This window comes from Zootermopsis nevadensis, unplaced genomic scaffold (assembly GCF_977971745.1).
Source record: "Zootermopsis nevadensis isolate Lab colony 2312 unplaced genomic scaffold, Znev_1.0 Znev_ptg000012l, whole genome shotgun sequence".
Classification (NCBI taxonomy): domain Eukaryota; kingdom Metazoa; phylum Arthropoda; class Insecta; order Blattodea; family Termopsidae; genus Zootermopsis; species Zootermopsis nevadensis.
In genome coordinates, this window is record NW_028259144.1 from 501,124 (window position 1) to 524,796 (window position 23,673).

A 23,673-nucleotide genomic window follows, 5' to 3' on the forward strand; every position below is an offset into this window, starting at 1 on the left:
CCAATCCATTTTTTACATTTTGTGTGCTTTTCTTATTATTATTACATCCATGATCCAGTAACAGGTTATGTAGGTGCATGTGCTGCTTAGGGTTGTGTTGGCTCCTCTGTATAGCATGGAGAATTTGAATTTGTTAGGTTACGTATTGTGAAGACAACGATAAAAGTAAGGATAATTCATAAGCGACCATATCCACCAACACTTTCTGACAGAGAAGAAAGGTTGGGACAGTGACGTAGCTATTATAGACGAACAATTTAAGAGGGTAAGCAGAAACTGTGAACCAATCAATTACAGTACTTTAACAATAAATACATGGCTCACGTTTACCAATGTCTGCCACTACAAATCTCTCATACCCGGTGGCCCAGTCACTATTGGTAGACCTGAGGTACACGTGGCTTACTAGGAGTGGAGGGGGAATTCCTGGATTGATGTTTAGGTCTGTTTCTGTATGAAAGTGCCGGATACGAAAAAGAAACATCTACACAATTTCACCTGTTACATTCACAGTCGTGATAACATTGTCTTGGACGACAACGTTTATTTTGGAGTATTAGTTCAAAGGAAATATCGATTTCATCATTTTTTGCAAGGGCAAATAAACGCGGAAGTATATAATTCAGTGTAAGTAATGAGGCAATACATTGGTGTTACGTTGGTCCAGCTTAATGGTTTTAGGAACGTATCGCCTCTATGTTAAGGGAATCTTGACGACAAGAGATGTCAATGGTTTGTACAAATATAGCTGTTATGATTTAGAGGGTGTCTTAAAAGAATTTTTATAACAGGCTAATGTAAAGAGCTGGAATTATTCGACAAGCTGTTCACGAATTGGAGGAGTGAGTGAACAAACTTGCAGCCCATGAGTAATGTTAGGATTTTCCGTTCAGCGTATTTATATAGTCATGCTTTTAATCTAAGGAAATAGAACCTCTTGAGAAATGCATACATTTATGAAACGGAATATATTATGAGGGAAGCTTTTATAAACAATTTAAAGAATTATGAGTGTTGAACTGGTCAAACTATCCATGCCCCAGTGCATTAAGCAACCTTTGCAGTCTTTTACCCTACCTCAAGGTGACAAAATGTTTGCACCAAAATATAACTGGATGATTATTGAAAATAATGTAGCAGGCCAGACTTGCCTCATTATTCCAGTATTATGCTGTGCAGGAGATGGAGGACGATACACAAGATGACTTCAAGCCACGGCCATACCAGGAACTACTGATGAACTTGGTAAAACAGCAGAACACCATAATTTACCTTCCCACTGGTTCAGGCAAGACATTCATAGCAGTTATGCTCATCAAGGAACTGTCACCCAGCCTTGACAGGTGAGTGTTTGCTTTCTTGACATCTTCTTCCCATTTGGACTATCATTGTACCTGTGTCTGGTCTGTTTCAGAGGCAAGCGCTCCTTCTTCATGGTGAACACAGTCGCACTGGTGAGCCAGCAGGCTGCATACATCAGGCGCCACTCTCACCACTCTGTGGGGGAGTACTCGGGCGATCTCAATCTTGACTTTTGGACCAAAGAAGTTTGGCAGCAGGAGTTGTCACAGAATCAGGTACAGTTTCCAGACAAAGCTGTCTGTCCAAATTGGTTTTCTCTCGTGTCGTCTGCTGTATGTTTTTTCTTTTGTGTGCAGATTTTGGTGATGACCTGTCAGATATTCTTGAACATGCTGATGCATGGATATATCGATTTGTCAGAGATAAACCTTCTCATATTTGACGAGTGCCATCATGCCGTGAATGACCAACCGATGCGACAGGTAATGCAGCTGTTTGAACATTGTCCCCGGGAACTGCAGCCACGTATTCTTGGGTTGACGGCCACCTTACTCAACAGCAACTGCAAATTTGGACGTGTCAAGGAGGAAGTACGCTCGCTTGAGAAGACATTCTTGAGCAAGGTGGCCACATGTGAGAACATGCCTGTGGTGGGCAGGTACGGTTGCCTGTGTTGCCTGACACCAAATTCCGAGTCCTATCTTCTATTATTTTAATTATAAAACAATATGTGCAGTAAACACCTGACGTTTGTATATGGCCTGTAATGAGAAGACAATTTTATGAATGTTTTTATGCATTATCATTACAATATTGTAAGTCAGTTAATTCCTTTTATTCCTCTTGGGAACATAGGGCTGATATAAAGCTCCTCGACCTCACTCGGTTGTTGGCGAGTGCCTTTATTTCCTTCCAACTTTTGCCCCGTGATCTTGCTTCCTTTTCAATACATCTCCGCCATTACAATATTGTAAGTAGTATAGTAATATGTATTTGGTTGTAATGAGGGTATTATTTCATCATCATTATTACAATAATGCGCACCCGTGACTGTTTTCAGCATTCATGTAAATAGAAGCCTGCTTTTGTGGTATAATCACTACTTAATTGAAGATATCCGTCTTCTGGGTTATTGCGCTGTGTAGTCTGGTCGATGTTAACCAACGTTTCAGAGGTCGTACTGCCTCCGTCATCAGGGCGATGATGACGGAGGCAGTATGACCTCTGAAACGTTGGTTAACATCGACCAGACTACACAGCGCAATAACCCAGAAGACGGATATCTTCATACTCACCGCTGTGAGAACCTCAAGTCTTACACTACTTAATTATTTTATGCAAAATGAGTCTTCATAATTTTCTGTATTGTGCAAAGTCTGGCAACATGGCAATGTTGCTGCTACATGTCCGACTGGCAGTGTGGTACCATGTATTATGAGTGGGCTGTACCAAATGAAAAGTATCCAAGTAGGGTTTGAGGTTTTCATGGCATCGAGTCTGAAGATGGTTGTCTTCTGGGTTGTTGCGCCATTTAGTCTGGTAGAAGTTTACCGACGTTTCAGATACGTGCCAAGGACCTCTGAAACATTGCTAAACTTTTCATTCAATTTCTGATATGACTGAACATTGAAATAGGTAGTGAATCTATGAATCAAGTTTCCATTCACCTGCTACTGTCCACTCATGAGAAAAGGAGCATCTGAGGTATCTAGCAATCTTTTCTTCATGTTGTGCGTTGCATGACAAGCTGTTACTTAGCACTTCACACTAAGTACGTACATTTTTACAAGCTTTTCTAACGCCCCGATTAAGAATTCTTATTGACGTTTTCTTTAACTAATGGTATTATATTACTATATGCACTACCACTGTCATCGTTTACGTCTGCTGACTGACAAAGCCTGACACAACACTTTCACTTCTGATGAGCGTATGTGTTCTATGTTACTTGCAGATACTCAACAAATCCTGATGAGAAAGTAGTGTTCTTTGATGAAGAGTACAGTGGACCAGGCCTGTCAATTCTGAATGAAGGTCTTGAATATTTGAAGAAGGCCCAGAATTTTGTAGACTGCATCCTATTTGACTCAGATGAAGTAGTGGCACATGGTCATCGACCACCAAACACGACACTTCTGAATACAGGTTACAAGAAGACAAATAAAAAGTTAAACAACATACTTATGGATGTAATTATTCACATCAATATGCTTGGCCTGTTTGGGGGTAGTCAGGCGTGCGTGGCACACATCATTCAGCTTCAACGCCTGCGCAAGAATGCGGAGGACAAAATCACAAAGGATGTGTTCAGCGCGCTGATCACCACTCTTGTGGCAGTAAGGTAACGTCAGGTGTGGGTTTTATGGTCTCTTACCTTTAGACCCAAGTATGCTTCACAGTGCATTATTTTCACAGAAGTGGTACAATATTGCAGGAAGATGTTTGAGGACGAGATGTCAGACTATGAGGTGAAGACACAGATTCATAAGTACTCATCCCATAAGATGTTGAAACTAATTGAGGTGCTGAAAACTGCGATGCCCAAGGACAATTTGGAGGACAGCACCAAGATGGATGATGATTCTGATGATATGAGTGAGAATTATGTATCACACCACCTCGCATGTGAAAAGAAAGGGAAGGAAAACAAGTTCTGCACCATTGTGTTTGTTGAACGGCGCTTCACGGCCAAGATAGTGTACTTGGTGCTTAAGGTAAGTACAATGTTGTGTGGGTGTTGAGAACGGTGCCAAGGGAACGATTTGAGCCCGAGAGGGAAGCAATAACAAGAGGCTGGAAAAATTCTCTTCAGTGAGGAGCTTCATAATTTGTACTCTTACCTATATATTATTAGGGTAATTAAATTAATGAGGATGAGATATGGAATGAATATAGAATTGTAGTTTGGAAATCTGAAGGGAAGAACCGCTTGGTAAACCTTCATACAGATGTGAGACAATATAATAAAAATGGCTCTTTAAAAAATTGGAAGATGACAGGGTGTGTACTGGCCAGTGGTGGGCTCTGGAGAATCACAGTAATAACCCTTTTCCCCCTCCAAGCAGCGGATTTCATGACTTAACTTCTCAACAAGGAATTGTGGTACTCCATGGATTTAATCAAGTCGGGTCCTAACGAGCAAGGACCGTGCCACTCGCACATCTCAGGGTCAGTGAGAAATTTTGATTGGTAGGAAAGACTGAAGAAATGTGCCCAACCTGAGATCTGACTTTTCCATCCCTAATTTCATTGTAAGCATTCAATAAATTTACTACTGTTGGCCAGATGTTTAATCAGAGTATGTGACCTCTTAATCTGTTTCAGACCACAAGCCATTCCCTTGAACTTTTCCCATCTAGGAATGCCCCGTCTCAGTTACAGTCATGTTGATTTCATTTTCTCATCTGCAACTTTCTTTGATTTTTGCAATATTTTATCCAAGATCTTATAGCTTCTCAAATTCATGGTTTGGACACAGTGTGATACTTTGAGTCTAGTTCCTCAGGACAAATATAGACTCCACCTGATATGTCAGTTTGTGTGTGCAGGCCCTGAGAGAGGAAGACAAAGATTTTAACCACATCAATCCGGATTTCATTGTTGGCTTCAATAATAACCCATTCAATGATACGCGGGAGGGCTCTTTGACGAAAAAGTGGATCGAGTGCACTGTCAAGAGGTAGGAACACATTTTCATATCAGTTGATATAAATTTTAATTGACCATTTCCCATGAAGTTCTGACCCACAGTCCAGGTAACTAACTGTATTTTTGTTTTGCTGAGAACTATATATACACAGCTTTATAAATAGGAAGCATCCATTTTAGTACTGGAGTGCGTCTAGGTTATTGGTTTGGATTCTGCTGCATATCAATTATGAACAGGGGTGAACACAAGTTAGTTAATTAGGCAACAAATCTGATTTGTACTTTGAAGTTACGTGCTCAGGTGCTATCTGGGCACTAGCTTCAGATTTGTATGGGTATCTTTGGCTCATATAGAGGCTATGAACATGTCCAAAATTTCCCCTCTTCACTATTGCTGATATTGCTAACAGCCTATCTGGTGAACTTTGTTATTGAGACATGTTATACTAGGGAGGGTTGCCGTTGCAAAAAGTTCCCCACCCCCCCAGGCAGTGGACGTGTATTATCATGAGAAGGTTAGTCAAGTTTCTGTAAATTCGTTGTCTCTAATTAGTGTCTGCGTCATGGACGAGAGTGCATTTTAAGATTCGCGTCTTTCGGTGAATCTCATTCAAACAGAGAAAAGGATAACTTCACGTGAAAGCGTACGGTTTGCACTGCGAATATCCGATAATCAATACAGCTGAATTATAAACATGTTTTTTTAGGTGGGATGTAGGCGGAGGCTTTGTACCAACCAAAATCAGTCCTCAGCCTTCCCCATGCAAAATTAGTGCAGCCATGTAATCCAGGTGTTTTTCTTGATGTCCTTACGTAATGACTACCATGCAACATGCTGCATTATCAGTTCTTTGTCACTATACCTATAAACATCTTCAGCATTAAATAGGGGAACTAATACGTATGTCTGAGCTTGGTGGTGGGTGCTTTGGTTGTCAGATTTCTGAAAGGCGAGACAAATATTTTGGTGGCATCTGATGTGCTCGAAGAAGGTATCGACATCCAAAAGTGCAACCTGGTCGTGAAGTTTGACATGCCAAAGAACTACCGTTCATACATACAGTCGAAGGGAAGAGCACGGCACCAAAGCAGCAAGTACTACATGATGGTGTCCTGCAGCTTGGCGTCACCATTCAGACTAAAGTACCAGGGCTACACGCAGACAGAGAAGGAAGTGCAGAACGTAAGTACAGCCAAGAATTCAGAAAAAGGTCAGCAGCTTTGTGTAATACATTTTAGGAAAACAGTAGTACATGTGATACCAACCATGTTGTAATCTGTGGTGATGACTTCATAGCAAGTTCAGACATGTTGGATACAAGATAACAGTTGTAATCAATGCTGACAATATCTTTTGTTATATTCATAAACCTACAGAACCCTAATGCAATGGGACAAAATTAAACTTTCATGCGACTTAGTAATCTCTAGTGAACAGCGTTATTGTTCAGAGCTTGGGGACTGAATGACTGGGTAGACCCTGTTTCTGTTATAGGTGCTGGTTGGATGCACAGAGGAACGCCAGGAGCCAGAGGACGAAATTGCAACGGAGCTGTATGACCACGTTATGCCTCCGTATGTCACGACCTGCTCGAAAGTCACCCTTGTATCCGCCATTACTCTCATCAATTGGTGAGTGCATCTGCCAGAAAAACTTCAAAACTAGGAGAATCTGGGTGGATCTTGTAAAGGATCAGTATTCATATGTTTGGATTATGTACCGAAAGTACTACACAAGTCGCATGCCATAAGACTGAACACACGGCATTCGTGTGTCTAGACAGTGGAACTGAGAAGGCTGGTGCTTTTAGTTGGCCTTCATTAGAATACGAAACAGACTTGAGTGTGATATGTCAGGCACATGAAGTGACTGACAGCTGCTGTTTATTGCAGGTATTGCTCCAGTCTGGCTCAGGACAAGTTCACACAGCTGACACCATTGTGGTACATGAGTAAAAACAAGACATCTGTGCACCTGCAGCTGCCCATGCCCTCTCCAATGCGTGATATTGTAGAGGTATGTTAAGTCTTTTACTCCTCGTTTTGTGGGGAAGTGTGCGCGCTCGGTCTGATAACATTCGTGTCCTTACAGGGACCAGAGATGTCAACAAAGAAGCTTGCAAAGCGTGCAGCAGCACTGGAAACTTGCCGCCGGTTGCACCAGATGGGGTTGCTCAATGAACACTTGCTGCCACATGGCACTAATTCCGACCTGTTGGATTCTAGTGATCTCTTTCCGCTGTATGTTGATGAGGAGCAGGAGGATGGTCCGCAGCCTGGCAGCGGCAAACGCAAGCGGTATCACCCAAAGGCAGTGAGTCAATCTGAATTCCTTACCATCAACCGCAATGCAACAAGAGATTTTTGTTTGGAGAACATAATGGATAGGTGGTAGAATACTTTGTGTAATTGATCTGCAGTGCTCTGGCAACTGTCAAAGGAATGTCGGCAAGAACTGTGTCTGCCATGTTTCTTTTTAAATGTTTCAGTTCCCACTGACATTGAGCAAGTGTCGTCCTATGGAGGAAGTTGAACTCTACCTGCATGCTATTGAACTACGACCTCTGTATCCTCGACCCGATCACTCAAATAACCGGAAGCTTGTCTTCTACAACCTGCTGAAGCGTAGTGACGGTTTTGCCATCCTGTCTAGTAAGATGATGCCAAAGGTCTGTTCACATCAGGGCATTACATTGGCACATGTAGGAAGCTGGAAGATTAAGGCTTTTGACATTCTACTTGATTTTATAATGTACAGAAAAATGTATTATTCAATATATATGTCACTGAAGCCTGTAGCAGAGCTACTGCATGCAAATGGTTGTCTGATTTAATTTCCAGTTCGTGTATGTTCAAACTGCTCTTTTTCTTTTTGTCATTACTTTGGAACTGAATGGAACAGCTGATGTACAGGTTCTGCATGTCTTATGACTGAAAGTAAAACACTAATCATAGAGTGAGAAGTGATCTGTGATGAAATTGGAGCAGAGTAAATGCATGCTATCATTCTGTTGTGTTTATCACTTTGTCTTTTCAAAGTCTTAATTAAGATTATTTCTCTCTATTGCACTGACAACATGGCAACATACTGATTGCGCCAACAGCTCTGTGACTTCTCCATATACATGAATGTGGGAGAACTTGGTGTCCACATTGAGAACAATGCTGTGCGCCTGCAAGTGACACAGAACGATGTCGATGCTCTGGGGAGGTTTAATGTCATGCTGTTCGATGAGCTGCTGAAACTCATGAAGCCATTTATGATGGTTGACACAGACAATGAGGAAAACTCGTACTTCGTGGTGCCCGTGCGTCTTGGTAAGATAACGCGTGTTTCGGAGGGGCAGTCGCTGCATTAAGGCAATGGCCCCCACTCTCATAATGTTATTTTTCTGTTTTCCCAATTTTCCACTGATCTCTTCACTATATCAGAAGATTCTCTTAGCCAGACTTGTATCTGCAGGAGAAGACGGGTGTCACGAGATTCTCTGGGATATCATCAGGCAGAACAGGAATCTGCCAAACATTCTGGAGCCCAGTGTGGAGGAACGTAGCGCAATGCAGGTGACCCCCGAGCTCTTCCAGGATTCTGTGGTGGCTCCATGGTATCGGGGCATGATGACTGACCAGGTGTGAACTCTTGTCACATAAACAGAGCTTTGCAAATTTCAGTGAAGTGAAAGGATTAAAAGTCATGAATTATCATCCCAGGCAATTGTCTGCAGGTTCAGTAGCTTAACCAAGTGGGATGGGTAATACAGAAAGTACCAGCCCTTCATATCTGTTACATGAAGGCATATTTCACATTTTCTGGTCTTTGGATGACTGCATGTTATTCAGTCACACTGTTTAAACATCATTTTTACTGTTGCAGAGCTACATTGTAACTTGTGTATGCCCACACCTTACCCCAGCCAGCCCATTCCCCTCAGAGGAATACACTTCGTATGAGGATTATTACAAGCAGAAGTACAAGCTGAGCATCATCAACAAGGACCAACCCCTTCTGGAAGTGAAGGCAATCTCAAACAAGATAAACTGTCTTCGTCCCAGGTATGACATTGATCTGTACTGAATGAGCTCTGACAAGATCAACTGTCCACATCCAGGTATCACATTGAAACGTCATATCAGTTGTTTACTGCAGAAAGTGACGTTCAGTGTTCTGGTTGCAGGAGTACCAAAGCCAGGAATGTGACAAGCAAACGCAAGCAGCAAGAACTGCAAGAGGACTTTGAGGAGAACTTAGTGGCAGAGTTGTGTGTGCATTTTGCCTTCCCTTCTGTCCTGTGGCTCAAGGCCACCTGCCTACCTACCATTCTGCACCGTGTCGCCAACCTTCTGCAAGCCGAAGAGCTGCGTCAGAAGATCGCGCGTGAGATCGGAGTCGGGTGCACTGAGCTTCCACCCGGTAAGAGAACATTCTGGCATGATGTCAAGCCAGGGTTTCACCACAGCACAATTCTGTTTCCCTGACTATCCTCGTGGTTCAGAATGAGTTTGTACGTTAGTAAAGCTGATGAAATGGGACAACACAATAGCTTGCTATACTGGACCGCATTTTTGTCATGTTGGCAGGCATGGAGTGGAAGCCATTGTCGCCGGATAGTTTCTGTCAAGCCAAGGAACACGAACCAGACTTGGCGATCAAAACAGCAAGTTTAATCCCTGGCATTTCATCCATGCAGGTCAGTGAACCTCCCAACCCACTCTCGTCCACTTTGTTTGATTGGGACGGAGACAAGGAGCCCGTTGACATCGACCGCAACATGCAGGATGTGACGCTCGTGGAAGTAAGTCGGACGTTGCTTCCATATCTTGAAACAGGCTCAAAACTGAAGAGCCAGAGAATCACAGCTCAGTTTTGGTGATATGTTGCAGGTTCTCAATTATGATGACTTTATCAGTAAGCCCCTCAGCAAGAAATTTGCACAGATGAGTCTTCTGAGGGGTAAATATAGCCCGTGCAATTCTGCGGCAGTTCGTGATGATGAGCCAGAGTGTGACGTGCAGATTGCTATTCTGAACACCAGTATGACAGGCACTGGACCGGAGCAGTGTGAGATTCTCCAGGTACAGGCTTCATTATCAACCTCAGAATTACTTAAGCCAGGGCTTGAGCTGTTCACACTGATGATGTCTTTTATGGTCTTCTCCACCTCCTTGCAGATGCCAAGGTGGTACCATCACAACACAACTGCCTTTTTCCAAATCATTTAATGCCACATAACTACTTTGTCAAAACACTCATTATTTGAACCCTTTTGCCACCCATTTTTTTGTATTGTCTTCCTGAAACCCATTACGACAGGTTATTATGTATATAAATAAAAAACCACAAAAATTACCAACACTCCATCTAAACTCTGATTATTATGAAGATGGCTGTCTTCTGGGTTGTTGCACCATGTGGTTGATGGAAGTTTACGGACGTTTCAGAGGTGCTTCCTGCCTCCATCATCAGCTGAAGGTGGAAGCACCAAACACTTCTGAAACAATGGTAAACTTCTGCTCTCTGCAGGACCTGGTCTCTGCCGATACATGTATGTGGTGGAAGGACTGTCAAAATTGAAAATTTTTTCAAAATTTGAAACACATTTTCAAAAGAGTCGTAAATGACAAAAAGGAAAAGCTAAATATTTTAAAAATTATTGAAAATTTGTTGGTAGTTGAAATTTTTCAATACTTTTTAGTTTTGTGCGCTTTTGAATATTTTAAAGCATTTTTCGAAAATTTTAATAAACTTGAATTTTTTAAAAAAATAACCAAAACCGGTCTCTAACGCACCCGGTCTCTGACGGACCCTAAAATTTTCGAAATATTTGAAAATTTTTTTGAACTTAAAAATTTTCAAAAATGAAAGCCATCTTCATACTTTGGTGCCATGGGAACCTGAAATATCAGCTGATTTTTATATTTGTAAAACTATTTCAGAATCATGCAATTCCTTAAAATTGAGAAATACTACCACAGTTGTCAGAATCATCACTCACAACTTGAAGATTTCAGTAGCATAACGGCACTGTGCAGACCAACAAGACTGCATTGTTATAGCCCCTGGAGTGACACTACCTATCGCAGTGACCGCAGTCGAATGTCACGGCTACCGACTGTAGCTGCTGCCGCTGCATAGTGCAGTCTGTGTTTGTTGCAGGCGCTGACCAGTGCATCAGCGAATGACATTGTGAACCTGGAGCGCTTGGAGACACTGGGTGACTCATTCCTGAAACTGATGTCATCACTGTTACTGTTCACGGAGTACAAATTGTTGGGTGAAGGACAGCTTACGGAGGTCAAGGGCAAGATCATTGGAAACCGAAACCTCTACTATTGCGGCATCAAACAGAACCTAGGAGGGATCATGAAGGTACAATTGAGCAGTGTATAGAGGAAGTAAGAAATATGTTCCCACTGAATTAAAAGCCATTAAGAATGAATGTTGGTCAGACAAATGTGTGAAACTGTGATATGAGATTATACAATCGGCTGGAAAGTATTGTAACTACTTGAAAAAGACGGCGACGTGCTGAATCGAGATCAGTGATTTTTATCGTACTCTTACAAGCCTGAAATTCAGCTTACATTAATGTAATTTTCGTGGTGATTTTAGGATGTTTAAAGTTGGAATATGAGATGATGTTTTGTGTCTGTGACTATCCATATATGTACATGACTGCACCTGTCTGTAAGTCTGTGCTACATTTTCAGCCGTTGGGCTAGTGACTGATTTTCTTGAACTTTTGTTATGTCACCCAACCTCATACATGTTAATTTCCTATAACCAATATTAGAAATGTGGCAGAAACATGAACTTTATGAGGTAGGATCAATGGGTGTGCCACTTAATGAGTTATGGTGTTGGATTTTTGAGAAATATGAAACTTGTAGTCATATTTATATTTTTGAACAGCCTACATGTAACAGCATGGCGCCCATACAAACTTCGATGAATGTTGTATCATGAACAGAATTTGTACCTCTAATGTTCTTTCTAAAAAGAAAACAATTATAACAACAGTCTGTACAGTTGCAAGCAATAAATTATTACCTGATATTGTGCTAACTAATCACCGAGCTTAATTACATTTTAGTAAAAACAAAGTCTGTCAGACTGCACAGTAGAAAAAGTTGGGTTAGAAATGCTTTTATTATTTTTTTGTTTCAAATAAACTAAGGACAGTTAAAAATGAAGGTACACCTCAAAGACTTTGTTGCTGAAATTGAGGGAACAATAAGGACTGAGTGTGTCTGAGAATTAAAAAGCTGACATAGAAAGAGAGAGAAGAAAATACAAGAATGAAGGAGCTTCATGATATTGTTTTGAGTGGTTGAATGAAACTGATTTAAGTTCTTTGCATTAGCAAACAGGAGGGTCACATAAAAATGAGTCCTCATGGTTTGAATGAGAATGGACTGGCTGGCTTCTGGTAGCAAAGTGCTGTGCCTTGTGCTTACGTACTAAGAGAATGATTATGACTGCCTCAGTTGAAATTAGGCTGGTTTTTTCCCCAAGTCCTTCATGATCACTTCCTGGAACACCACCCTCATCACTTGTTTGTTTCAGGTGCATGACTTTGGGCCCACATCTGACTGGATCCCTCCTAGCATGTGCCTATTTCGCAAGCTGCAGCAGTTGATGCGGAGTGTCAAGGTGAGTCCCAACATCCTGTATGAGCTGCAAATCCCCAAGGAGGAACGGCTGAGTGGGAAGCTGAGCAGGGACACAATCTCTGACATTGAGAACAAGCTGATCTCTGCAGATGAGGATCGGGCGGGCATCCATTCGTCAATGGAGATTTTCCTGTCCATACAGACTGTCTCTGACAAGACCATCGCCGATGGTGTCGAGGCTCTCATTGGCGCGTACCTCAAGGTGAGGCATCAGACATCTTTCAGGGTTTATTATATTTAACAGAGATATGTAAAGTGTTCTCGTGCATTTGTCTAGACAGACTTATTGTGGTCTTTTGCAGGGATGCTCCTGTGACAGATGCACACTTACTTGATACCAGATATTCGCTATTTAACTGAATATAACACATTCTGTAGAGCCACGGTGGTCTAGTGGTTAGAATGCTGGCCTTGTAATCCTGGGGTCTCGGGTTTGATTCCCGGCGGTGCCCGAATTTATAACTTGTGTTGGGCAAGGCCGTGGTCTAGGCAACACGGAGTTTTCCTCTGGGGGCTTCCCCGGTTTCTCTGTGGCATCCCAACAATTACTCCATTCACACACAGAAGAAGGCAATGGCAAACCACTTCTGGATCATCTGCCAAGAACGTTTATGAACAGGTCCCAGTCCGAGAAAAGGATGGAAGGATCCTGTTCATATGGACCTGTCGCCAGACAGAACACCAAATAAATAAATAAAATAAACACATTCTGTATGGATGCAGCATGTAAAGCCTAATTTCCTATTGCACGCATTCTTACCATTGATAGTCATTTCTTTTTTAATTGTCGTGTTTTCATCCACAACATGAAATTAAATCAGTTTGTAAGATCATTGTAATTGTTTATATTCAGGGCAGTGGCATTCGTGGTGCTCTCAAACTGCTGGGCTGGCTTCAAGTACTGCCTGACACAATGGCCTCTCCCGAACGTCTGTTAGACAGATTGCCGCAAACTGCCTGCCAGCCAGGCGGAAAAATCGAGTTCCACCTGGAAGGAATCGGTGACCTAGAACGCCGACTGGATTACAAGTTTCGAGACCGCTCGTTCCTTTTGCAGGCAGTCACGCACGCCTCATATTCTGCCAACCGAGCCACAGACTGCTACCAGCGGCTAGAGTTTCTGGGAGATGCGGTGCTAGGTATGTGCAAGCATACCTTCTTTGTCAGGTCACATCACATCATTATATTAATAAGATTATGAAAGGGTTACCTTACAAAGTTCTACAAACTTTGGTTCTTTATCTAATTAAGTCTCATAGTTGCTATGCTTGTCACCACGAGTTCCCAGGCAGTGCAGTGTGCCCCATGTGAGAAGTGTGAGTCATGCCACTGCACTGCGTGATGTTGTGTGTTGCAGATTTCCTCATCACATGCCACATATATGAGTCATGTGGTCTGCTCACCCCCGGGGAGCTCACTGACCTGCGCTCAGCACTCGTCAATAATGTGACCTTCGCATCGCTGACTGTTCGTAATGGATTTCACAAGTTCATGAAATACACATCGCCTAAGCTCATGGACGTGGTAGATTCCTTTGTCAAGTTCCAGGAAGAACGTAACCACGTCATAAACGAGGAGGTTGGTTCATATTGCTATAATGTCGTGGCTTCCGCTGTGACACGGCAAGTCTCATCACATCCTGGCTGCCACAGTTTCAGCCTTTGCTGGGCCTGGAAAAACTTCTTTTCTCAGTTACAGTCCTCTTTTTATTTCAAGCAGATCACCATACCTGTCCCTTCTCATTCTTCAAAGGTTTGAGTAAAGTTTTTACACTAAACTCAAACCTTTGGGGTTCATGTTACATCATTGTGAACGGAAATCAAAATAATTGGACCATTTCTGTTGTAAACTCTAATAGTGGATTTTATTCAAAATGAAATGATCATCAAGCCTGCAGGTATGGTGGCGATAGTTACTTTCTCAAGCTGTGTGGTACTGTTGTCTGTGTAGGTGATTATCTTGCTGGAGGAGGAGGAGACAAATCTAGCTGAGGCAGTGGAGGTGCCAAAAGTACTTGGTGACCTTTTTGAATCCCTCGCTGGTGCCATCTACTTGGATAGTGGCCTCAACCTGCAGGAGGTGTGGCGTGTCTATTACAGACTAATGAGAACTGAGATTGGTAAGTCCTGTGATGTGAGCACACTTATCTCTGCCTATTTCTTGTGGAAATAAGATTTCAGTCTTGATTGATCTTATGATCTCCTTCACAGTCGAGTTCAGCAAGTGTGTGCCCAAGCAGCCTGTACGCCTCCTCTATGAACGGGCTGGGCAGAAGCCCAAGTTCTTGTAAGTACTCTCATTCTTTCTGGCACCATGTGGGAACAATTTTCTTCTCATTCCTCATCCTCATTCTCCACTTTCATCTTGTGGTTGGTTACCAGTCTCTTTTGTTCCCTGTGTTCCTCTTTATCTGACATACATTCATTCATTCTTCCTGATTTAACAGCCAATTTCATCACCTCTGTTGCAGACCCAGCAGACCTCATGATGATGTTGTGGTGGTCCCTGTAGGAGTGTTTATTAATGGCAAGAGGAGATGGTTCTATGGCTTTGGGAAGACTAAGACACAGGCGAAGCGAGCTGCTGCGAAGTGTGCCCTCAAGGAGCTCCCCCCAAAGTAGACAGGTGCTGTTTTCTTTCTTACCTGGGAAGGTATTGTTTTTTGTTACATTATACCATTTGAGGAACAGTTGAACATAAATTAGATGCAGTCTTGGGTGAGGTAAAACCAGTTCATGTCCCATTCACATTTTTTTATTGATCTGTGTCTCATTGTCCCAGTGATTACTGCATGAGGGACACACGCAAGAACATCTTTTCAGGCTACAGGCCGGACAACCAGGGTTCCATTTGTCGTAGGGGAGGACCTTTTTTTCCAGACTGACTTGTGAGGCCCACCCATCCTCTTTTCAGTGGGTTCTGGGGTTCTTTCCTGGGGCATGAAGCTGACCACTTGCCTCCACTGAATGGCGAGGTTAAGAATATGTGGAGCTGTATCTGCAATCCCCCATCTGCCTGCATGGTGTGTGGTGCTTAGTTGAGATCCAGGGACACTTCCCGTGTTCATTTGTTTCTCAAGTTCTCAAAGGAATCCTGTTGCTGTCTGTATTATATCTGACATTTTAACTGAAGTTAAATGTGCTGAATCTTCTTTGATGATCGAGTGCATCAGTACAGAAAAATGAAATCCAGTGTTCAGACAGTACCTCCGTCTCCATCACCAGGACACGTTACCTTATTAGTCGATGATACAGACTGATCTCATACAGCCTTATCTTTGTTTTTCAGGAACTGGCCAATGCAAGAGCAATTACCTCACACCAAGTGTCTGTGAGTGGTGCAACACTGGATGGAATTTTTGTATGATGGGAGGCAACCCACTTGCAGTCCAGTGAACACCATCTTGTTTTGGATATATTATTATCTGTTAACTTCTGACAAATGGAAATGAGATATTTTGGAGTTTACTGACAGAAGGCTCTCCCCCCACCCCACACACATAAAAACTCATCTTGGAAAATGTTAGAACAGATGATGTCAAATTTCATATCTGTATTTACCAGAGAGACATCTGCAGATGTAACATCATTACAAAATGTGACATGTTTTTTTGAGAAGTGCCACTTCACAGCTCTCTGTGTCAGGACCAATTTAATTTCAGATGCTTAGTTGCAGGAAAACCTGAACTTCAGTTGATCAAATAACTGATTGTTAACTGTAACTCTTGATGTTAATGTTTTCATTCTCTTGGAATTTGTTAAGTCACTTGTATGTACTGCTAGTACGTGGGAAGACACTGTTATTATCCCATCTTGTGTGGTCAGGTTTGTGAAAATGTGTGTATTCTGCATGATTTTAATTAATTAAGTTTTAAGTTTTCCACAAAACTGAAAAAAAAAAACATGAAAGTAAATACAGTGGAACCTCGATATACCGCGGCTGTAATCATTTCCCCCAATACAATTACATATGTTTTATGTTAGATAAATGTCACATGTAATGCGGGTACTGAAGCTGTCCCCCAAAACCCGCGTTATATCGAGGTTCCACCGTACCTACATGGTGCAACAACCCAGAATACAGCCAGCCAGCCACATTCAGATTCACCACTGTGAAAACCTCAAATCCTACTGATTAAAGTTTGTTGCAATATCACATATTACCAGTAACATTTTCTTTGCATTTTAGAACCTGTACAGTTCTCTCACTAATATACAACAGCCTGTCAGTGCAGACATTATTTCAAAAGTGAAATGGTAAGTCACTGTCTGCTATGAGAATCATAATCCCTTCCTGTCTTGTTTTGTTCCAAACCACCGGACTTCTGACCATCTAATATTTAAAATTACTCTCAAGTGAAGGTATAAGTTTTGAAGAATAGTAATCAATAAAACATCAGTTATCTTATACAATTTTAGTTTCTAACTATGTGTGTTCTCAATGTCGTCTTCTTATTCAAAACCTGGGACCTGCACATCATGCAACACGTGCAAATGCGAAGCCCTTAGAATTGCACGAGACGCGTCCAACCATAGAAATCGAACAAATCTTGACAGTCTCATTTCCAAGTGCTCGTCACTATGTTAATCTTTGTGCTATGCAAATTTTGGTGTGATTTGTATAGAGTATTTTGGGATACTTGGAAGTACACAAAAGCATGTGCACTTACATGAAGTAACTAGACACAAAAATTTAATGTTTCCCTGTGCATGTCACAACATACAGCTGCTCTGTTTTAACTTCCTTCACCTCTGGAATGGAGTGTTCAGTTACAGAGGTGAGGCGTACTCTGGATGGGAGACATAAAGGGACACGATGCTTAACACGAGGAGCTGCAGTCCCCTACATTTACCAAATGTGATGGATGAGAAATATACAGAAATTTATACTAGCTGCAGAAAGTTTCAAATCTGAGGTCATGGGCATACAAGTCCAGCCATCCCTTACACTACCCCTCTTCATGGAGTATGGCAACACCACAGGGCAATGTGTGGAATTAATACTTGGAAGTATCATATACTACAACATATTACACATATGCCACAATGAAGAACAGTACCTGTCGCTTTGGGTCCCACAATGTGACGAGTGGCTCTACTTGCTCCTCTTCACAGATGGACGTTCAAACACCTGCTTCATGCCCGCAGCCTGATTGTTGTGAAACTTGAGATTTTGAGCAGTCTCGGATATCCACGGCGAGTCAAACTGCGTGGTGTCTTGGTCGACAAGATGAGTGTATTTGGTGCGACCACTGCGCCCAAAGTTCTTCACCTGCATCACCTTTGGCAGTATCGTCTTGTCAAAGTGGTCCTCCAGTGTAGCCGCTGAGAAGTCCCTCTTATAAAGGTCGTCATCCTGATTCTGCAAATACATTCAGTATCCACTACAGTGAGGAGAAGACATAATGTAACTGACCGGACTGGAACAAGCGCTTCTTTTCTGAATGTCTGAATATACGAGTCACCCGCACTTATATAGACTAAACATATTTTACATGATTATGAGCTTCGTATTCAGGACTCACCATGAAGAAAGCCCCACGGTGATAGTACTTCTGTAGGAACTTGTATTTTCCCTTTGTTGCTTTGTTGGTGACAAACTTGGGGTTGTTCCTAAGCTCCTGCCGCCTTTCTTCTTCTGTCATGTTGCGCAGCCGTTCAATCTCCAGTCGTTCCCGCTCAACCCTGAAATTAGACATAATATAATACCTGTGATACTGAATCTCAACATCTTGCCTATCTGATGTTTATAATACTCACTGTTCTCTCTCCTCACGGTCCCGTTTGATTCTCTTCAGCTCCCGCATCTTCCAGGCCTCATACTCCACCTCATCATTCTCATCATCTGTGTTAACATCATTTAGCGATGGCTCATCACCCTCCTTCACTGTTGTTTCCTTTCGTATGTCTTCTTCTACCATCTGGTGACACAAGTGCATAGCTCTGAATCCTTCACGTATTCTTAACTTCAGAACTAACGTCGTAAAGAAGATGGCATGGAGTGCACGGATTGGTAAGTCAAAAATGTATAGGTGGATCTTAGACTTTGAAGCACAGAGCATTACTGACTGGAATGGTAGAGCAGGGTTAAGCACTGTATGCTGAAGAAACTCTTGTTACAAACATGCAGGGACTGAGGATTCTCGGTCACTAGCGAGCCAAACGTACTGGCCACAGAAAAACCCAAACAAAGAATTTGATTGTTCACACATAGAGCTGAATCTTTTTTTGAAATGATCCATAGCAAAAGAAAAATGCTCAGAAGGCTTTGGAAGTGGGTATTAATTTACAAACAGATAACTATCAGTCAATACAATTTCCAAACTTTTTGACAAACTGTAGATGTGAAACAGACACGCTACACCAAACTATAATTTGTCATTCTTGTGTGTGTTACAGTGCCACTGTAGAAAATAAAGATGATTTCATATATGGATCACGGGTACCTTCAGGGTGTACTTGCGGCGCTCCTCTGCTATCTTTTTAGCCTCAATCTCAGCCTGCTTCTGACGCAGTAACTCTCGCTCCTTTTCCATGACTGTGACTCGGTCCTTCTTTCGAACAAACACTGGCTTCAGACGGGGACCCGTTTCCTCTTCAGAGTCTGACGCATGAAAAACAACAAAACTTAGACACTTTGTTATTTTATGTTCTTTTCTACAAATGTTAACAGATTTAATGTTCACTGACCAGTGTACTCCTCATATTCTGATGACTCGGATGCACTCTCCTCAGGTGAACGGCCTTCCTCTTCCTTGTCCAGTACTTCCACCTCCTGCACAACAAGAAATGCACATTAATGCCAGCCTTCAACAGCAAAACCAAAAACAGCCTCAACTAAAACTTACTTCATCCTCCTTGCGGTTCAGAACCTTCTGGCGCAGCGTTTGTCTGCGCCGTTCAATCTCCTCGTCGCTCAGCTCATCCTCCTCCTCCTCCTCCTCTTCCTCACTCTCTGCCATTTTACCAATTCTATGCTTCTCCTTTTCTTCATCTGAGGCTTCCAGCTCCATAATTTCTGGTGCATGAATGTGCCTGTGAATCGGTAACAACTCACAATGTCAAAGTGTACCTTGAGAAGAGTTTAGGAACAGCATAAAAGAGAGTTATATTTCAGTGTTTCACTAATGACTGCTTCACATTCAGAAACAGAGAAATACAGCGATAAAGACAAAGTTCCCTCTCTAAGTAGAAAACTGAAAACATCTTTCTATCCCAGAAAGTTGAGGAAGACCAACCTATGTCTCTCAACCCTGTTTTCATCTTCACTCTCTTCTCCACGGTCATCTTTCTTCCTCGTTTTCAGTCTTCTTAGTCTAGGATCATCCACGTATACCTCTCCTGTTGCTTGCACATCTTTTTCCATAGTTTCTGCTGGTGACAATGGTCGAACAGCAAGGTGTCGGCGTTTCTGCTCGATGAAGTCATCTTCTTCAGACTCCTCTTCGCTGCTAGACATGGGTGCATAATCGGGTCTTTTACCAGAAACATATCGATGGACTTTAACTTTCTGCATAGACACTTCACCTGCAAATAATTTGGGAATTAAAAAGCTAACATAACCTATACTATATCGGTTTCTAAGCGTTTGAATTAAAATTAGTTTTTTCTTACCTTTGTCATTTCTAACCGGCACAGCACCAGCAGTACTCTGGATACTTATTCCTGCTATATTATTCATAATGATGTTGCAGACTTTGCCCTAATTTGTCCTGCAAAATATTCCAACTACTGTGCATTTACTGCCACAAGTCACACCACCAGACACAATCCCGTGTGCTCATCTATGACCAAGGGCTCTCACTCATATAATACCAACATACTCTGCATTGACACGGATGGAAAATTAAGGTCACCTAATTGAAAATTGAACACCAAATGTAGTATTGAGCAAACATATTATAAACACTTCTGTAGATCTGAGAACAATTGTCATAAATTTTAAAACTGCGTACACCAACAACACAATATCATGGTCCAAGGCTCATCAAAGTGTTTACTTTTCCAGGGCATCACAGAGGCCTAAAGAAAAATGACACTCCGGCTACTCATCCATAGGGAGTAAAGTGCGACTGTTAAATTGCATACTTCGAAATCCTGTCTTGATAGCCATTTTCTTCAGACCCTTCAATAAAATGATTACTCTGTTCCCCTACCCAATGCACTGTGTTTGGTGAATTTATGTTTTCAATGCTGACAGTCTATATTCTGTGATAAACAGTGTTTGGATTCTGTGGTGGGAGACTTCCATATCCGGCTTAATGAAAATGGGCGACGGTACGAAAAATACCTTATAAAATTATGAGTATTATTTTATATCACTTTTTTGTAGATTGTGTATTTGTATTTTTGCAGAGGATGTAATCAGACGACGGCTGCTCATTGATGGGGATGGAACTGGTGATGATCGTAGACTCAATGTCTTGCTGAAGTCCTTTATCAAGTGGTGTAATGCCACAAACGAACCTGGTGAAAGGTATGCAATCAGACTATGATACTGTGTTATGAAGGAAAGCGTACATAATTATACTGAGCTGCTACCGTCTCTCATTAACGGCATAGCCTCTGCTTCTGTCACCTCTTTTGTTCAATGTTGTTATGATAACAGATTGAAGGTTAGGAGAGCGTCTGATTTTGTCTGGGCATTGTTGTAACGGCGATGAACCCAAAGGGCATTTCTTGAACTTTCAGCTGTATCATAGAGTTGGTTTGGAATATAAATATTGTGAGAACACTGCAGGTTTTGCACCAGTTATTTTCTTTGCAGCCAGGTTCTTCATGACCGGATGCTGGCCCAACTTGCACAGTGTGAATTTGCTGTGACAAAGTCAAGATTGTCTGCTTTGATGAGTGCAGCAGAACTTCAGAATTATGAGAACCTCTCACGGCAGATTGAGACTGGAATAGAAGCAGCAAAGCAAGATATTGAAAGCACAAAGCTCGAGTTCCAAGACGCAAAAACAGTTCGGAAGAACAGAATTGAATATGATGTGCTGGCAAAAGTGATCAATGAACAGCCAGATCGGAAGGAAACAGACGAGAAACTGTCCCAGCTTCGGAAAGAGTTGGGCTTGTTGGAGGTAAGTGTACAAGTTAATTTAGGCCCCTTAAATGTTTTCACAATTTTGACGTAAATACGTCTATACGGAAGGGTTATTCGGCAAACAAGTGAAAGGAAAATGTGAAAGAAAAACGTGTTGTCGGTCCATATTAACACATTGTTGATATGGGCCAACAACAATGGTCAGCTTGCGTGCCGGCTTTACCCCCGGTACCCATTGGATAGGAGGCTGGGTGGGCCTCAGAGCCGGTCTGGACGCAGAGGAAAAATCCTCTGCCCCCGTCAGGGATCGAACCCCGGTCGCCCAGTTCGTAGCCAGTCACTATACCGGCTCATAGTAAAGTTTGTCCTATTATACGCCGTACAGGCGCTTGGGGTGAGAGGAGGTATAGCTCCTCTCTTTCTTGAACTTGGTGAGTGGTCAGCATCACGCCCCGGCCGGCTTTACCCCCGGTACCCATTGTAAAAATCCTCTGCCCCCGTCGTCCAGCCCGTAGCTAGTCACTATACTGACTGAGCTATCCCGGCTCATTGGTTGTAATTAAAGCTAATATATAATCTTCCTTTCCGTATAGACGTATTTACATCAGATTCTCCAGAACTGTCGTTCCACTGTCAATTTTTTAGATTATTATTTTCTTGTGACTTATCTTTCCTTGAGGTTTTTGATCAGAATTACACCATTTTTGTTCTCTATGCATGTGACATGTTCTACCATCTTGTACTCTTTCATTGGTCACTGCAAGTCTTAAAGGGACGAATGTAAACTGTGAAGCTACTCAGTTGTGTAATTTTCTTCATTATGTTTTGGCTAATGTTATTAACATTTCAGGAGACACGTGAGCAACTGGAACGCAAGCTAGACATGCGACGGAAACAGTTCCACGTTCTGGTAGCATCCATCCACCAGCTTCAGGCTATGTTGGATGACAGTGAGACAGAGGAGATCATGGATGTGTCACTGGAGGCATTTGAGGATGACTTGTGTGATGCGCAGAAGGCTGCTTCATCTCAGCCAGAAGCCATGGTTGAGTAGAGGGAAGGGACATGACATGTGCAGAGTTGAAGTTGGCCATAACCACTTCTCTTATTACTCTTCATTATAATCCGTATGTCTTAGTGTGGTACTGTAACACACAGAGGGTGGAGCACGTAGTTATGCCCCATTTGTCTTTGAGGCCTAGTATGAATACTGATGCAAGGTGGTGCTGCTAACTTGCATCTTACAGACAAGAACTGCCTGGAGTGTCCATCCCATTGTGGTCTGGTCTTGTAGTTGCTGCCACATCACTGGACAGACAAATGTGTGAAATTACATGACAACATAGTGCTTGTAGATTAGGTATGTTAGGGTGGTTATGACAGATGGGACAAACAGGAAATTTCTTGGAAAGAGAAACGAAGGAAGAGCACTGAAGTGGGGGAGTAAATCATTTTGCTGCAACATTTACTTTGTTATTTTTTGCAAAGTTTGGGAAAACTTTGTTATTGTAGAAGGTAGTTCAAAACATATCTTAAAAGAATATGATAAGCTTACATTCATGTCAAACAGTTGTAAGGTTACACCACCAAATGATTAAAGGAAATTGGTGCCTTCAACTGCAGCGTCATTCAACACCAATTCCAAGAGATGTGTGAATTCGTACGCTATCTCAACATCTGAAATGTAAAATAATTTTTGTGTGTAATGAAATCAACCAAACTGAATAAATTGTTTTGTACATGCATTCAAGTATGTCCTACATAACTTATTTGAGTTTCATTCAGATCCACTGAGCCATGCATCTTTACCTTTTTTTGTGCCACCTGGCATAATATTACAGAAAATTACCTTTAAAGAATTTAGTGTAGAGCTGGGACAGTAGTCAGCAAGGCGAAGCTGTGGGCTGGGTGATAGAATTTTGTTGAGGGCACTGCCCTGTGCAGTGATGTATCCACACAGAGCTCAAGTGGTGTTCCACGTATATCAGCTTGCCAGTGTGCTGTGGATTT

The 23,673-nt window shown here is 42.1% G+C and overlaps 3 protein-coding genes across 7 annotated transcripts; 2 read left to right on the plus strand and 1 right to left on the minus strand.

Annotated features, from left to right (window-relative positions):
- The first annotated feature begins 113 nt into the window (after positions 1 to 113).
- On the plus strand, positions 114 to 16,780 carry Dcr-2 (Endoribonuclease Dcr-2). Of its 4 annotated transcripts, none has more exons than XM_022071406.2 (26): positions 114 to 265; positions 1,180 to 1,343; positions 1,415 to 1,577; positions 1,659 to 1,960; positions 3,257 to 3,643; positions 3,737 to 4,016; positions 4,851 to 4,981; positions 5,890 to 6,133; positions 6,446 to 6,582; positions 6,844 to 6,967; positions 7,043 to 7,264; positions 7,440 to 7,619; positions 8,055 to 8,268; positions 8,414 to 8,580; positions 8,825 to 9,003; positions 9,126 to 9,361; positions 9,529 to 9,743; positions 9,832 to 10,023; positions 11,105 to 11,317; positions 12,515 to 12,823; positions 13,475 to 13,760; positions 13,979 to 14,199; positions 14,572 to 14,740; positions 14,832 to 14,907; positions 15,092 to 15,246; positions 15,910 to 16,780. In XM_022071406.2, exons 2-25 carry the CDS (start codon positions 1,183 to 1,185, stop codon positions 15,240 to 15,242), a joined length of 4,959 nt encoding a protein of 1,652 aa, XP_021927098.2. In that variant the 5' UTR covers positions 114 to 265; positions 1,180 to 1,182; the 3' UTR covers positions 15,243 to 15,246; positions 15,910 to 16,780. The 4 variants fall into 4 exon arrangements, with proteins under 4 accessions (XP_021927098.2, XP_021927094.2, XP_021927093.2 ...); XM_022071402.2 differs by lacking the exon at positions 114 to 265 and adding an exon at positions 388 to 732 and having other exon boundaries at positions 15,092 to 15,273; XM_022071401.2 differs by lacking the exon at positions 114 to 265 and adding an exon at positions 388 to 732.
- On the minus strand, positions 10,149 to 20,642 carry Mfap1 (Microfibril-associated protein 1). Of its 2 annotated transcripts, none has more exons than XM_022071418.2 (9): positions 20,235 to 20,642; positions 19,859 to 20,147; positions 19,469 to 19,655; positions 19,311 to 19,395; positions 19,067 to 19,224; positions 18,381 to 18,541; positions 18,146 to 18,305; positions 17,681 to 17,982; positions 10,149 to 11,179 (listed from the first exon to the last, which is right to left on the minus strand). In XM_022071418.2, exons 1-8 carry the CDS (start codon positions 20,299 to 20,301, stop codon positions 17,716 to 17,718), a joined length of 1,374 nt encoding a protein of 457 aa, XP_021927110.1. In that variant the 5' UTR covers positions 20,302 to 20,642; the 3' UTR covers positions 10,149 to 11,179; positions 17,681 to 17,715. The 2 variants fall into 2 exon arrangements, with proteins under 2 accessions (XP_021927110.1, XP_087204367.1); XM_087348241.1 differs by having other exon boundaries at positions 10,149 to 13,284.
- Positions 20,643 to 20,772: 130 nt separating this feature from the next.
- Positions 20,773 to 23,428, plus strand: thoc7 (THO complex subunit 7). The gene is made up of 4 exons (XM_087348287.1): positions 20,773 to 20,897; positions 20,976 to 21,096; positions 21,388 to 21,700; positions 22,514 to 23,428. Exons 1-4 carry the CDS (start codon positions 20,882 to 20,884, stop codon positions 22,715 to 22,717), a joined length of 654 nt encoding a protein of 217 aa, XP_087204413.1. The 5' UTR covers positions 20,773 to 20,881; the 3' UTR covers positions 22,718 to 23,428.
- The last annotated feature ends 245 nt before the right edge of the window (positions 23,429 to 23,673 follow it).

Bases quoted from the DNA above. Each gene is read 5' to 3' on its own strand.
- Dcr-2 (XM_022071402.2), top strand. The intron at 1,344-1,414 runs GTGAGTGTTTGC...GGTCTGTTTCAG, and splicing joins CTGTCACCCAGCCTTGACAG to AGGCAAGCGCTCCTTCTTCA. The intron at 3,644-3,736 runs GTAACGTCAGGT...ACAATATTGCAG, and splicing joins ACCACTCTTGTGGCAGTAAG to GAAGATGTTTGAGGACGAGA.
- Mfap1 (XM_022071418.2), bottom strand. From the start codon at position 20,301: ATGAATAATATAGCAGGAATAAGTATCCAGAGTACTGCTGGTGCTGTG. The intron at 18,542-19,066 runs GTACCCGTGATC...TTGTGTCACCAG, and splicing joins GCCGCAAGTACACCCTGAAG to ATGGTAGAAGAAGACATACG. The intron at 18,306-18,380 runs GTGAGTATTATA...GTCTAATTTCAG, and splicing joins GACCGTGAGGAGAGAGAACA to GGTTGAGCGGGAACGACTGG.
- thoc7 (XM_087348287.1), top strand. The intron at 21,097-21,387 runs GTATGCAATCAG...TTTTCTTTGCAG, and splicing joins ACAAACGAACCTGGTGAAAG to CCAGGTTCTTCATGACCGGA. The intron at 21,701-22,513 runs GTAAGTGTACAA...TTAACATTTCAG, and splicing joins AAGAGTTGGGCTTGTTGGAG to GAGACACGTGAGCAACTGGA.